Genomic DNA, 15,170 nt, shown 5'->3' with positions numbered 1-15,170 from the left:
CAGAGTTGCAAGCTCGGTGAGACGAGGGAAGGCCTGGGACAGAACCAGTGTTTGTGGGACGAGAAGAGACAACCTAAAAAGGAACTTGTGTAGAACCAGGGTCGACAGAACAACTCTTTGAGAAAAGCGTCATTTTAGATGCAGGAGGAGAGTGATCTCGGGCTTCACTTGTAATTCTAACGGAAGGCGTCAGAGGCGACGCGTGGTTTTCAGGCCAGCGGCCCTGACTTCGGCTGCCACTTCTTCCCGCTCCGAGGTGCCTGGTGCAGGCAGCACCCATCTCTGGGGCTGGAACACACAGCAGCGGCTGCCTTCCCTCGGGTGTGGGTCTCCAGGGGGAGCAAGCTGGAGGGGCCTGGCCTGCCACCTCAGTCGGCCGGCCAGCGCCAAGAGCCAGCGTCCCCCTCTGCCCACCCATGTGGACCCAGCAGACAGTCGTGACACACCTCAGAAACGGCCTTCTGCTCCGCCAGATGTTTCCCTCGGGAGAAGGGAGAGATGGAGGAAAGAGCCGCTGACCTTCTCCCTTCCTCAGGGGCTAAAGGAGCAGCAGCAAGGGGTTCCAGGAAGACGCAGGCCCAGTGCTGACGACACGCATGTCCTGCGTCCTCAGAGAGGGCAGCGACCCTGCGTCCTCAGAGAGGGCCAGGCCCTCCGGTCACTCGCTCTCCCGTGGCCTGCACTTGCCTTCAGCGCCCATCCACTTGTCACTAAGGAATGAGATGTGACTTCCTGTTGACCAGAGTCTCCCACCAGCACCAGCTCGGGGAGGCAGGGGCTGCGGGACTCGAGTGTAGCCGGTGCTCTGGCTACAGACGGGCTGGCTCTGCCGAGGGGGACGGGGAGCCTTGTTCCCGCGGCTTTCCGGCAGCAACTGGGGCCCTGGCCCGGTCGGCATTGCCCAGGTTAAGCAGCCTGGCAGCCAGGCTGCCGCTCGCGGGGTGCTTTCCGAGTCTTGCACACACTGTAAGTTAACGGGAGGCAGCTGTGGCAGAGGGGACTTGGAGTCACGAGACTCGAGTTCCAGTCCAGCCTCCGCCTGGGCTGCCGGGAGCTTGGGGTCCGGCCTCCTCGGCCCCCGAGCCTCTCCGGGTTGGAGAAGGGGAGTGACCATGGCCGGACGTGGAGCTCCCGACAGTGCCGCCGGGCCATGCGGTTCACGGGGCGGACTTGCTCCCAGCTTGAAGAGGGTTCTGCGCCTCCCGGCCTCTTTACTGTGTGTGCCGCGAGCCCTGTTCCCATAGCAGGGACTTGGGCCCTCTCCGGGGCTGCCAGAGCCCTGTGGCACCCGGGGACATGGGGGTCCTCTGCACAGAAAGCCTTCTCTGGCCAGGTTTCACGGTCAGGCCTCGGCGCTGGTCACTTTCACATTCACATTCACACACGTTCTTTGTTTCTCATACATGCAGCTCTCCCGGGTCCTTGCTGTGAGCCAAGATCTGGCTCACCGTCATTCGGAATGCCCCGGTCCATTTCTTTCTGAAAAATCGCATTGGATCCCCCTTCAGCGGTGGTGAGGCCCAAATGCTTTCTCCCTGGGGTCAGGGCAGGGAATGCAGGGGAAGCCGCCGGTGCCGTGTGCGGCGTGGTGGGGGGAGGAGGGGGGCTGGGCCACAGTGGGGCAGCAGAGTCGGACAGAAGCGGGCTTGTGTCTCTGCTCCTCTGCTTGACCTTGACATAGCAGGCCACGAGGTGAGAGACGAGGAACGGAGATGTGAACTTCCAGAGCGAAGAGGCGGGCACTGGCTTCTCAGCTCTTGAGCCCCTCGCCCATTCTGAAGATCTATGAAAGCTAACAGAGGAGGCTGTGGAAGGGAGAGTCCCCAGCCCTGCCCACGGGGTGCTCTCTTCTTCTGCTCACTACTCTACGGTGCAGGCCGACGTCCCCACAGACCGCTCGGGGAACTTGGAATACGTCCTCAGCAGTTGGGAGACCCAGGGGACTCCTAGTGCCTTGCTCAGTCATGGGAGCCAACACGGCCCCAGCCACACCAGGGTCAGCTGCATGTGCAAGTCTGTCAGGACAAGGATGGCTGTGGCCTCCCATTGCCAACCAAGGGCTCACAGGGACCCAAGCAGCAAGGAGCTGGCAGTGGACACAGACTCTGAGGGGCCATGGAAGGGGCTGCAGCGGCCCCAGAATGGATTTGCATCTGTCTAGGTCAAGGGACCTGTGGCATCCCACGGAAGTGCTCACCTGAGGAAGCATCGACGAACTGACTGTCACCTGGAGGCCCCAAGACAGCAGTGCCCGCCGCTAAGACCATGTCCTTTGTGGCAGGCCCTGAGCTTAGCAAGCCAACAGAGATAGAGAAAGGCCTGGTGGGGAGAAGGGCCAAGCACCCCCAACCCTGACCATGAGAGGTCAGGCCTCATGCCCCCAGCTAGGGGGAGCAAAGAAGATTTAATGGCAAATCAGATTTGCAGCTGTGACTCTCACACAGACCCAGCCTTCTAAGAACCAAGCAGGGAGAGTGTGTGACCCAAAAATGTCTCTAAGAAAGGCACAGATGTGCCAGGGTTGTCACCCAGGGCCGTGATGACTGCACAGACACCGGGAGACATAGGGAGAGACCTGTGCCTGAGGGGGGTGGGCCGGCTGGAGAAGGGGGCACAGCCGCACACTTTTGATTGCTGTACCGCACAGACACCGGCAGCAATGGGGACAGAGCCCAGAGCAATCCGGGACCTGCAAGCGCATCCTGGTTGTCCGATGCATGGGACATGGGACATGTCCATGTCCCATGCAGGAAGGGCATGGGCATGTCCCATGCATGGGCAATCACCAGTCCAGACCCCTGGGCTTAGCGGCTGGCTCTGCTCCTTCCTGCCCCAGCACCTCTCCCTACGGAATACGGATATCAGCCTTCACCTCACAGGGTAGGCGTGGGGGTCCTGAATGAGCACAGGCAGTGCTTACAACAGTGTCTGGCAGCGAGTACAAGCTCAGTGCGCGCTAGCTGCCGCCGCCACCACCATCATCGTCGTCGTCGTCGTCGTTGTCGTCGTCGTCATCATCGAGCCTCTGTTCCCCCACCGCGAACTAGCTGGCGTGGTGGTTTTAACATACGTCCACAAATTCTTGACGTGGTTCCTGTTGAGCGGTAGGGTCTCTGGCCCCTCTCCTTGGACCAGGGTGGACCTTGACCGACAGAGTGTAGTAGAAGCGAGGCTACGTGACTTCCGAGGCGGGTCACACGGACGCCATCATGCAGCTTCCACCCAGCTCTTGGGACGTTTGCCTTGGGGGAACACTGCCGTGTAGGAGTCTGACCACTCTGAGCCTGCCATACGCTAAGGAAGCCCAGGCCACGTGGGAGGCCACGTGTACACACGCGTTCTGTCCCGGCCGTGGCCCGTCAACAGCCAGCATCACGCACATCCAGATGATTCCAGCACCTAGCCGTTGAGTCCCTCTCAACCTTCGACTTTCTGGCAGAGGCCCCAGATATTGTGAAGCAGAGACAAGCCCTCCTGGCTGTGTCCCGTCCTATTTCCTGATCCACAATACCTGTGCATGTAACAAAATGATGGTTTTGTGACACTAGGTTCCAGGGTGGCTGGTTATACAGCAGCGGTACCCGGCACAGCTGGTGACTGGTGAGTTGGACTTGAGGTGAGGGCCCTCCGGCTCCCCGTCCCCTGCTCTGCGTCATGCTGTCCCCCCATCGGGACAGCATCGCGGCCCGCCCTATGAGGGCCAGGAGCCAGAAATCCTGAGTGGTGAGCGTGTGCCAGGCGCTGTGCTAAGGGCTCTTCTGGCACAGCCTCAGCCCCGCAAAGTAAGCCTGCGTGAAGTATTTATTCCTACCGCTGTTTCGCCAACAAGAAAACTGAGGCTCAGAGGGATTAAGCCGATCGCCCGAGGTCCCACAGCTAAGAAGTGCTGGAGCTGGGCTTTGAACTCAGGTCTGCCCGACTCCGAAGCAGGGCTTTTACCCAAGAGGCAATAAAACAAGGAAGACACGAAGGTATGTCGAGAGCAGTTCTGAAGGTGCGCGTAGAAAAGGCCGAGGCCCGCGCTCAGGTTTTCCATGGCCCTGCTTTGCTGCCAAGGACTCTTAGAAAACCTGTCAGTTGGTTCAGCCACGTGGGGGCGGGGCTAACAGAATCTGGAAATGTCTTCATCGGTTCCAAGGCACACACAAACATTACTTGCCCTCTCTGGGGGTCAACGTTCTTTATGATTTTTGCTCTCCAGGAAAATATTAGTTCATTTATATAAACGAAACATTACATATAGGGGGATGGGGATTGAAAACGTGGCATTCCTGGCCCTTTTTCCTCCCAGCCCAGAAACTGAGACGGTTTCTCCATTTCCGTTCTCACAGTCTATTTGCTGGTGTGGAGGTGCCGGCACAGTCACTGCCAGGGGTGGAGACGGGGCAGCCGTCTGTGGGGCGCAGGGGTTCTCACAGACACAGAGGGCACAGCATCAGCTCCGGGCCACGCTGGCACTAACCACGGCCTCCGAGAGACCCACGACCGGCTGTTCCCAATGCTAGAGTTAGCGGGTCTCATTGCCTGAGGGGGGTGGGCTGGCTAGAGAAGTGGGCACAGCCGCACAGAAGGGTCAGGGAGCCCACCGGCCATCTCGGTCGTGCTCACGCTGGCCTCCTCGGGCTCCTTCCTGAACCACGCCCTGTGCCCTCACGGCTTCTGCTGCTTGTCTCCTCTGCTAAAGCCTAAGCTCCATGCGGGCAGGTCTCTGCCTCGTTCCACTGGGTACCTGGCTCACTGCAAGCGTCTGGCTCACAGCAGGCCCTTGGCACGTACGTCCGGAGTGCAAAAGCCAATGAATGCATCTTGGGGCCTCTCCTTGGCAGGTGTGGGGGCGGGTGCCTGACTGCTGGAAAGGGAGCCCAGAGCTGTAGCTTGAACCCCCATCCTGAGGAGCTGAGGGAGGCAGCGTTCCTCCCATTCCTGGGACTGCAAGAGGCACATTCCTGTCCTTGGGCCTGGTCGGGCTCCTGCCACGCAGCCCGGTCTGACTGCCAGAGTGGGGACGGCATCCTGGGAGCTGCCCCTCTGGTCCCGCCCTCCACAGGACCCCTCGGCTGTCCCAGGCCACAGCAGCCTCTCTGTCCTGGGAGAGGCTTCGAGGCTGTGGGTGGGAAGCCAGGACCACTGAGTGCATCGGAAGCCTTCCAGACGCTCCCGGGCTCTCTGGTGATCAATGAAAACCTTAACATCCTGCTTCTAGGGTGGGAGCCAGGGCTTTGGAAAACTGGTGGAAAACACGCCTGTGAGCCGCTCTCGCACCACCGTGTGAAAACTGCCACGTCAGCACTTCCCTGGAAGGGAGTGCGGAGTCAGCAGTGGGCGGCCGGAGCTGCTTCCCAGAGCCCTGTGCCCGCAGGGGCCCGGCCAGCAGCTCAGAGATCCTGCCTGAAGGAGACCCGAGGGCAGGAGAGCAGCTCAGAGATCCTGCCTGAAGGAGACCCGAGGGCAGGCGAGCAGCTCAGAGATCCTGCCTGAAGGAGACCCGAGGGCAGGCGAGCAGCTCAGAGATCCTGCCTGAAGGAGACCCGAGGGCAGGCGAGCAGCTCAGAGATCCTGCCTGAAGGAGACCCGAGGGCAGGCGAGGCGCCCGGGGGCCAGGCTCCGGGGACCCTGGCCGTGGTCCCTACCTCAGGGGGCCCTCAGTGCGGTGGGGAAGGCAGATAGGGGACAAATGTGCATAGGTAACGGTGTCCTTCCCGCAGAGGGAAGAGCTGTGGAGAAGCACAGACCATCCCTGCAAGAGTGTGCAACACTGGGTTGGCAAACTTTCTGTAAAAAGCCAGATGGTGAGGGGCGCCTGGGTGGCGCAGTCGGTTAAGCATCCGACTTCAGCCAGGTCACGATCTCGCGGTCCGTGAGTTCGAGCCCCGCGTCGGGCTCTGGGCTGATGGCTCGGAGCCTGGAGCCTGTTTCCGATTCTGTGTCTCCCTCTCTCTCTGCCCCTCCCCCGTTCATGCTCTGTCTCTCTCTGTCCCAAAAATAAATAAAAAAAAAAAAAAAAACGTTGAAAAAAAAAAAAATTAAAAAAAAAAAAAAAAAAAAAAAAGCCAGATGGTGAATATTTTAGGCTTTGGAGGCCATAGGGTCTCTGTCCCAACTACTCAGCTCGGCCACTGTCAGGGAAGCAGACACAGACAATGTCAACGGATGGGTGTGGTGTGCTCACATACAAAAACGGGCGGGCTGGCCTCGGCCACCGCCTGCCAGCCCCGGTGTTAACTGTTAACAGCCCTGACCCCCAGCTTGGGAGGGCAGGAGGGCGGAGTCCGTTGGGAGAAAGTATCCCTGAGGCAGCAGTGTTTCACTAAAACCTGGAGGCTGATTCGGTGACAGAGGCACAATCATAATACCCACGACCATCACACCATCCTAAGAACACTACCCTTGATGCGAGTGCTCGGTGTGTCAGGCACTGTGTTTCACACACGGGTTCTCAACACGTTCCCACAACAACCCTGTGAGAGAGACACGACAACGCCCACTTTACAGATGGAGAAACCGAGGCTTGGCGGGTGTGCCGGCTATTCTGTGTGCCCCTCAGATGCCGAGTCCTCCTCAGCTCAGCAATCGCTGGAGTGGGTGACACTTTTGCTGTCCCAGGTCCCTCAGCCGAGGGTGCTGGGGTCTCCCCGTTCTTTTTGCAATTCCCATTTCACCTTCGCTAGAGTCTCTTCGTGTGAGCCGGGCCAGGGGGCGGGGGGGGGGGGGGGGGGCAATCTCTTCCCTGCGGGGATTCGCACTGGTGGTTGGTTGATTTGCTGGATTCTGGCCTCTACGGCTAATAAACAACAGAGCCAGAGGGAGGTGATGGTGGCTGTAACAGGAGGGTCTGGCGAACCTCGATGAAGCTGGGCCAGGGGCTGGGTCTTGGCTCCTGGGCACTTGTTTCTAAAGTTCATTTATTTATTTTGAAAGAGAGAGAGGGAGAGGGAGAGAGAGTGAAAAGGAAGGAAAGAAAGAGAAAGGGGGAGGGGCAGAGAGAGACAGAGAGAGAGAGAGAGAGAGAGAGAGAGAGAGAGAGAATCCCAAGAAGGCTCTGTCCTGTCTGCACAGAGCCCAACGCAGGGCTTGAACTCACGAACAGTGGGATCATGACCTGAGCCGAAACCAAGAGTTGGATGCTTAACCCACTGAGCTACCCAGGTGCCCCCGGCCCTCCCCACCGGCACCGGTTTTCATCATAGACAGGGGTCAAAAGTCAATGCAGCTCCTCCTTTCCTGCCTGGGGCTCAGTGAGAGGCCCAGCTCCTGAGGCCTGCAATTAGCAGTTAGTTCTCTGAGCCTGGCTCCTGGTCTACAGCCTCCGGCCTAGCAGGGGGAGCCACTGATGCTCAGTGCAGACCTGGGCAGGGGGCCGGGGCAGGGGCGGTGGGGGAGCTGGGCTCTTCTTTTGGGAGGAGGTGTGAGGCAGGTGCCCTGATAACAAGCAGCCTGCAGGCCGAGTGGCTGATGCTCAGGAGGTGAGGCTGGCAGCTAAGGCTGCCCGCGCTGCAGGTGGGTGTGTACAGGGCGCTGGGGAGGGGGAGGCTCTCTGAAGACCAGGCGTGAGGCTACGGCAACGAGACCCGCTTGTGCTCTAGGCCAGTGCTCACCAAAGGCCCACCCGGAGCCTCGGCCTGCTGCTTCCTCCCTTCCATTCATTCATCTGTGAACCCTGTGAGGGCTGAGCATCTGTGGAGCACAAGCCTTATGAGGGGAGCTGGAGACTCAACAGGAACTAAGTGAGGCCCAGTGACCAAAGAGAACAATTACAAACTAGGGTGTCCTAAAGAAACAAAGAGCTGAAATAAAGTCTCTCTGAGCTTAGAACGACGAGCAAGAGCGGACCATGGAAATATGAGGGAAAAGGCATTCCAGGCACGTGCGAGGAGCCTGGCTGGGGAACTTCCCAGAGGCCTTGCTTCTCTCAAGCAGAGATTAGACTTGAGTTTGACCTGTGGCCGGAGAGAGTCCCCGGAGAGAGGCAGAGCTGACCCCTCAAGCCAAGGCTAAGGCCCCCTCTCTGCCATCTCTCTTCCTGGGCCACGCCTTACCCCCTAGCGGCTTTTGCACCCCATCTCCCCTGCTAAAGCCTAAGCTCCGTGTGGGCAGGTCGTCACCTCGCTCCACTGGGTGCCTGGCTCACAGCAGACCCTCCCACCTCTCCCTGCTCAATGGCTCGTGCACATAGGGAGAGAAAAGGAGGCATGGGCCAGGCGCCGCAGGGGAGGAAGTAATGGAATCACACAGCAGGAAGGAGCACTAGGAGACGAATCCTCGGGCACCGTCCAGAGGGTGGAAAGATAAAGTGTGGCTGTGGGGACTTCTTGACACCTGGGGAAGGCCAGAGACTTGGCTGATCCTGTTAGGGCACGTTAACCAGAAAAGGCGGCAGAGGCCTCGTCCTCAAACTAATCTGAACAAGACTCAGGGGCAGAACGCTTTTCGATTCAAGCCCACTCTCTGCTCCGACTTTGGCATCACCTCCTGAAGACACAGTCTCAAATGGTTAGTGTTTCCTCCTGTTCCTTCTATGGCCCTAAACAATTGTTTCGAGTCCTGTTCTTATTTCCCACATCCCTCTGATGGGAACCCTGTCCCCATCCCCCTGATCACTAGGGACACTGTGTATGTCCCAGTATGTGATAAAGCTGATGCTACAGGAAGGTGAGCCCTCTGTGTCTGGTGGCACCAAATACCCAGCACCTGTGTATCCCTCCAGGGCAGTCAACCTGCACCGGGGCAGCAGGCCCGATGATAAGTGTCCAGGTGACTCAGAGAAGATCCTAGAGGTTTCCCTACCCTGTGCATGTTCCCAGCCTGGGATCCCGATCTGGCCTCTCTTGGGGCTGTTGGGTCCCAGGCTCTTCCAGGGAGCCCCAGCCCAGAGGAGTCCCACAGGGGCCCCATGGATTAGGAGCCCGGAAGGCTGATGTGCGAGGGCTACGGGACTGTGGAGTCTGCCAACCTACACCTGTGCTCTTGACCCACAGTCAGGGCCAGCCCCGGCAGCCATGCCTGGGCTACCAGCGGTGTGTCCCCACTCGAGGTGGCTACGATACCTGCAAGATCTTCCTTGGAAGAGACCAGTCTCGGAGAGCTGCTTCCTGGTTCGATTCTGAGTGACAGTCTGGAAGGGAAGATTTTTACAAGATCAGAGAGGCTCTGGGGTGTCAGAGGGGGACTGATCACATGTGTGTTTGGAGTCGGGAGACGGGACTGTTGCCAAGGGCTACAGTCTCGGAGCCCAGGAGTACTTTGGGGTCTGCTGCAGATCTCGGCCACTTCCCTGTGTGGTTCCCCAGGGCATTTCCATGACCCAGAAACAACGGTTAAGGAAGATACAGTCAAAAGAGTCATCGTGGCTCAGTATCTATTGGGCACAAATGTGTTCGTTCTCAAGACAAGCCCCTGGACTCGGTACGTTTATTGTCCCCAGCTACTAGATGAGGAAACTGAGGAACAGCAAGGCTCGGCGGCTTTCCCAAATCTGTGGGCTAGCAAGGGGTGGGCAGGCAACCAAAGCCAGGACTGTCTGACCTGAAATCAGAGTTTCTAATCATCACACTGCACCCCCTCTTGGACACCCCCAGGCAGGCACAAGGCAATGGATGCACCATGAGGACTGGCACCTCAACGTTGTTATTTTTAAAGCACTGATTAAGAACTTCTGGGTGAAGATGGCAGAGTGAAGCCAGATGCCAGACGCCATGCCCCCACCAACAAAACCAACAAATAGTTATACAGGCTTAGGGGTAGAAGAACTTACCAGATGCAACTCAACAAGAAAAGGGGCATGAACTGAAGCCATGAACTTCAGAAACTTGCAGCCAAGGAAAGAAAAAGGATTGTAGAGTTTGACCAAGAGGCGTAACGCAGCACGGCTCCTATCTTGCCCTCCGAGGCTTCTCGGTAGGTGTTGGCGAGAAGCGGATGAAATGAGTGGACGGCATGTGGATACGCTGACGGAAATGAAGGCTCCATTGAGGGGGCGATTTGACACCTGAGGGCATCCAGGACTGCCCACCTGGGTGGCTCAGTCGGTTAGGCGTCTGACTTCAGCTCAGGTCATGATCACGCGGCTCATAAGCTCGAGTCCTGCGTCAGGCTCTGTGCTGACAGCTCAGAGCCTGGACTCTGCTTCCGATTCTGTGTCTCCCTCTCTCTCTGCCCCTCCCCCACTCATGTTCTGTCTCTCTCAAAAATAAATAAACATTTGAAACCTGAGGGCATGGGATACAGTCCCCTACAAGGTGGAGGAAACCTTAATGCAGGCCTTTTAATAGAGCCCGGTATCTAAAACACACTGCATGCTCCCTGTGCCTCCTTGGAGCCTGAGCCCTGTGTTCCCCCAGGCTACCGAAGAAGAGTAAGACTTTAAGAACCTTGACCTAACAGCACAGCAGGAGGAAAAGCCAGCCCATCTCACACACATGGGAGCAGGGTCAGATGTCACCTCCCTCCATCAGAGCCATGGAATACCCAGATGGAGCTTCTCAAAATGCGAGCAAGCAAAAAGAATTGGTGTGGCAAGCTAGCAAATGTCCTCTCACACAAAAAAGGAGAGAGAATAGAGTAGAGCACTGCCCAGATTGCTTGGCCCAGGAGGCAGCCCCGAGGAACACAAGGAAATTCCCCCAAGTGCTTTGAGCAGTACAGCTTATTCAGAACATGGGATGAATAAAGCAAGACCTGAAAAATGAGATGGCACAAAGGAGTTAGATGAAAAGGGAGCCTGGGGTCCTAGGGGACCAATCAAGGACCAAATGAATAGATCATCTGGGTGTCTGTCAATGAAAAGACAGAGATTATTATAGCCACTAGAAAGAAGCTGGGGACATGGAAAGCAGACAGCACCCAACGTATGGATGCCCGGAGTCCTTGAAAGAGGAAAGCCAAGAAATGGCACAGAAGAAGTCAAAGATAACCCAAAGAATCACTCTGAATTGGAAAAAAGAGCACGCCAGGTTCCAGGGAAATTTGGTACAGAACCCTCGGAGCCATTCCTGTTGTTGTGCTTTTGAACTTCAAGGAATCCTTTACCCACCAGGCAGATAAAACAAGTCACTTGCAAGAGGAAAAGGATCAGACTGGCTCAGACTTCTCTACAGAAGAAGGGTCCACGAGTCCTGGGGGAGAGACGCAAAGGCGTGCGGCCCAGCAAGGGGAGGCCTGGTCACCTGCGGATGTTTTCACGGGGGGAAATCAGAGCATGTGGGACTTGCGAAAACCTGCTTCGTGATGAAATGCAGCTAAATAAGGGAGTCATTAAAACAAAGACTCCAGGAATGGGAAAACTGTGGAAGAACACAGGTGGTAAGAATTGAATCTGTTTAGAAACACTAACCAGTAGGAATTATGGTTCCTGAACATGATGTGTATGTTATAAACTTGGACTGTGTAGTAATAATAATACAACTAACAAAAAATTGGATGATGGTGAAGGGGAGGTGAAGGGGGGAGAGGACTGATGTTCTCATCTTTCCTAACCAGTCAACTGACCTTGTGCACGGCAGAGACCCAGTGAAAACAGAACTCACTGACTCAAGCGTCTTCATGTTTTTCCTGACCTCTCTTGTTAATTTTAGAAGACCCTTTTAGGAAATTATATCTCTTGTGCTGAAGAAATATTTATTTGAAGAGCAAGCAATTCCTTACATTTTATTTCAGTTTCTGGTTAAGTTAAAATACTTTCAATTAAAAATAGCAAGTGTAGCATGGTCCAATTTTAATAAATTCTATCATTCCATCCATCTGTCCATCCTTCTCTATGTCTATCTGCACTTCCTGTGCATAAAAAAATGTCCAAAATTTTGTTCACTTAATGCTAAAGGTCATGTTTTCTAGGTAGTAGGAATTTGGGTAAATGTTCTTAAATAAAATGAAATAGATGAAGAGTCAAGAAAAACAAAGCACTGTTTGGGCCCCTTGGCACAGTGTCTCCAAAGCAGATGGGGACAAGGTGTTAGAAATGCTTGGTCGGGGTACCTGGGTGGCTCAGTCGGTTGAGCATCTGACTCTTGATTCTGGCTCAGGTCATAATCTCACAGTTTGTGAGTTTGAGCCCTGCATTGGGCTCCGTGTAGACAGCGCGGAGCCTGCCTGGGATTCTCTCTCGGCCTCTCCCCGTGTTCTCACACTCTCTCTCAAAATAAGTAAATAAAATAAAAAATAAAATAAAATAACATAAAATAAATAAAATACAACAAAATAAAGAAATGCTTTGTCATCAGGTAATAATGAAGCCACTGCGTCCTTTCGGATGGGGAGCAAGTTTGGGACATGAGTTGGGCCATGGAGTGTGGGTTCCTCACGTAGAATCACAAGCCCTGCATGTCCTGTGTCACCCAGAGCCAGGGCCTCCCTGGGGAGGGACCCTCTCAGTGGTCTGGGCCCTGGGGGTGAGAGTGCAGGCTTCTTCCCTTGGCTTGCCCACTTGGACCACAACAAAGGGCCTTTGTAACATCCAGGCTGACTGTTGTTTAGCAGTAAGTGCTGGGGGTGTTCAATGTCCTTCAGAATGGAAGGAGTAATTACTCACAACCTACAGCTTGTCCAAGGATTATCTCATGGTCAGAAGTATTTATAGACCATTTTTCTCCTTAAAGGATATTAGTGTTAATGAAAAACTGCTGTCTCTTTAATTGTACTACCAGCACATGAATGGAAAATATTATCCCAGAACCTAAATGGGAATAATTTCACACTCCAGGGTACTCTTTTTAGGAACAGCAAATGCTTTGTAAGTAAAATGAGCTTAACTGGTGGCAAACATAATTTTAATGGTCATCTCTCGCCTTCATCTGTTGTTGTTAATGATTATGTGATAGATCAAAATTTCGTATTACACTCTGCTTTAGTAAAATATTATACCATAACAACTAAAGACATTATTATGTCTATGCTCCCAAAGATGGCTAATTATTAGAACCACCTAGGGAGCTTTGAGAAAATACAAATTTCCAGGCTCTACCACAAACATATGGTTGGTTATAAAGCTTCCCAGGTGACTCTGATTCACAGCCAGGGCTGAGAACTACTACTGTAGATGTGGCCAGATGTGGAGCTGTTTGAACAGCTGTCCCCAAGGCTCTAGTGAGCAAATCAGGAGTAACCTGGGAGTGTCCCTAGTGACCACGGTTCTCTACAGTTTTCAGTGATTTTGGTGAAGACCAAGTAACCAAACTGGCCAAATTTTCAGACATGAAACTGGAAGAGATTAAAACAAAAAACAAAAAACAAAAACGCATTGACTAACAGGATCCGAAGGAACACGGCATGCTAGAAGCAGCCAATAAGATGAGATTTGAAAGAATCCACTGGAAAGTTGACAATTCAGGGGAAATGATCAGTTACAAGATGGCTGAGCCTTGTCTTGATAGATCAGGTCGTACGAAAAGCACTGAGGCTCATAGTTGGCCTCAAGCTGAAAATGAGCCAAGAGGATGTCCAATCAATGTGGCAGACAGAGTTGATATGAAAAATCCTCCTTCTCCCTCTAAATACATAGACATGCTGGATAAGTTCCCAGGTGGCACAAATGAAGACAGAACTGAAAGCCAGAGTGGGGTGAGTGGAAGATGAGAGCAAAGGACCCACAGGGGTGTTCAGGGACCCGAGTCTACTCCAAAGGGCTGCACGGGATGGAGACGGGGCCTCGGCCAGTCCCGGATGGCGAGAGTCCTGCAGAAAGCCGGGGCCACGGGGAGCTGCCTCATCCATGAGACAGGCTCTTGGAGGACTCTGTTTGCCAGCCAGCAAACAGAGTATGTATGGCTGGATGTATGGCTAGGATGCTGTCCTTCCAGCCAGCACTGTGAAGGGGGGAGTCACTCGCGAGAATCCGGAGCACAGGGCCTGCGCCATGGAGTCTAAGTTCCCATCACCCATGCGATGTGGGTAAGCCAGGCTGAGAAGTTCACAGAACACCTTCCTCAGAACATGGAGCCTGGGTGGCTGGGGCAGAGCTAAGTGGGAGGAGATGCTCAGACCGCACCGCTTCGGCCTCTGTGGGGCCAGAGGTCACACGACGTGCCTGTGCCTGAGTGTGCGGGCGTGGTGCTGCTGGAGTGAGGTAGCGACATCACCAGCCAATCGCTGGTCCCCAAGGGCCGGGCCAGGGGGCGGGCACTTACTTGTAGTTGTCGTCCTCCACAAACTTCTGGAGCTCTTCGATGTAGCGTACAGACTTCAGGTACTTCTGCACGTGGGGCAGGGTTGTGAGGTGATCTGCAAAACACGGATGCAACCCAGAGGCTTCAGTCTCTCCCCACTTCCAGGCCCCATATGAGAAGTGGGCCACATACCCTGAAATCACCACAGGTCCTTGGCTGGGGAGAGAAAGGCCTCCAGAACAGACCAGAGCCAGGTGTTTGTGCCCTAAAACAGGTCTCTGTGGGGTAACTGGGCAGGCCTCCCACCCCCTGCATGACAAGAATGCAAGATGAATGAACAAGGCCCATCCAGCCTGGTGTGGAGGTCCAACCCAGGTCCTAGCACAGCTTGAGAGTCTGGCCCACGGGCAGGAGCTGGTCCATCCAGGTAAGGAAGGGAGGGGTCTAGACGCCTGGGCACCTGCTGTGCTGGGCTAGGTACCAGGTGATTTCCAGAAGTCATCTGCTTTAACTGTCACGTCTGCCTCACTGGGGGGAAATAACGTGCCTGTTGCACAGAGAAAGAAACTATGGCAACTGGCAAAGATCACATTACTGAGAAGTGGCAGAGCCAGGTTTCGACTCCGTCCCTGGAAGCCTTGGCCACGTCGCACAGCCTTGTTGCCAGAGTGACTGATGTCAGACGCTCCCCACAGAACTCCACGGTCACTATTCCAAGGGGGCCGAAAACTCTGTGGTCCTCTCCGCCATTCCTCACAGGGAGGGACGGGACAAGTTAAGGGAAGAAGGGGAGGCACTAAAGGGGGCTGTGAAGAGGAGAAGAAAGGGGGTGGGGAAGGGCCCTGGCTCTCAGGGACGTGCGTCCAGGTGCTGTGAGGAGCCCCTGATGGCTTCGCCCCTCAACTGTGAGATTTGGAACAGATCCTCTTGTATCTCTAGAGCCTGTGTTCTTTTTTTAAAAAAAAGTTTTTTTTAACGTTTATTCATTTTTTGATAGAGAGAGAGAGACAGAGTGTGAGCGGGGGAGGGGCAGAGAGAGAGGGAGGCACAGAATCCGAAGCAGCCTCCAGGCTC

The 15,170-nt window shown here is 55.0% G+C and overlaps 1 protein-coding gene across 13 annotated transcripts in view; it reads right to left on the bottom strand.

Annotated features, from left to right (window-relative positions):
- Positions 1 to 15,170, bottom strand: part of RALGPS1 (Ral GEF with PH domain and SH3 binding motif 1) — a 311,034-nt gene that overhangs the window by 33,153 nt on the left and 262,711 nt on the right. For 12 of the 13 annotated variants that reach the window (XM_078436478.1, XM_078436474.1, XM_081790943.1 and 9 more), the window contains 2 exons: positions 14,118 to 14,211; positions 9,045 to 9,112 (listed from right to left, as the gene is read on the bottom strand). In XM_078436478.1, the coding sequence (XP_078292604.1) occupies positions 9,045 to 9,112; positions 14,118 to 14,211 (162 nt within the window). Of the gene's footprint in view, positions 1 to 2,197; positions 2,285 to 9,044; positions 9,113 to 14,117; positions 14,212 to 15,170 lie in introns of all 13 variants that reach the window. The other variant, XM_081790947.1, reaches the window with a different exon arrangement.

Source organism: Panthera onca, chromosome D4, assembly GCF_046562875.1.
Source record: "Panthera onca isolate mPanOnc1 chromosome D4, mPanOnc1 haplotype 2, whole genome shotgun sequence".
In the NCBI taxonomy this organism is placed as follows: domain Eukaryota; kingdom Metazoa; phylum Chordata; class Mammalia; order Carnivora; family Felidae; genus Panthera; species Panthera onca.
Note: the sequence above shows the minus strand (reverse complement) of the source record. Positions and strands in the feature narration are given on the sequence as shown.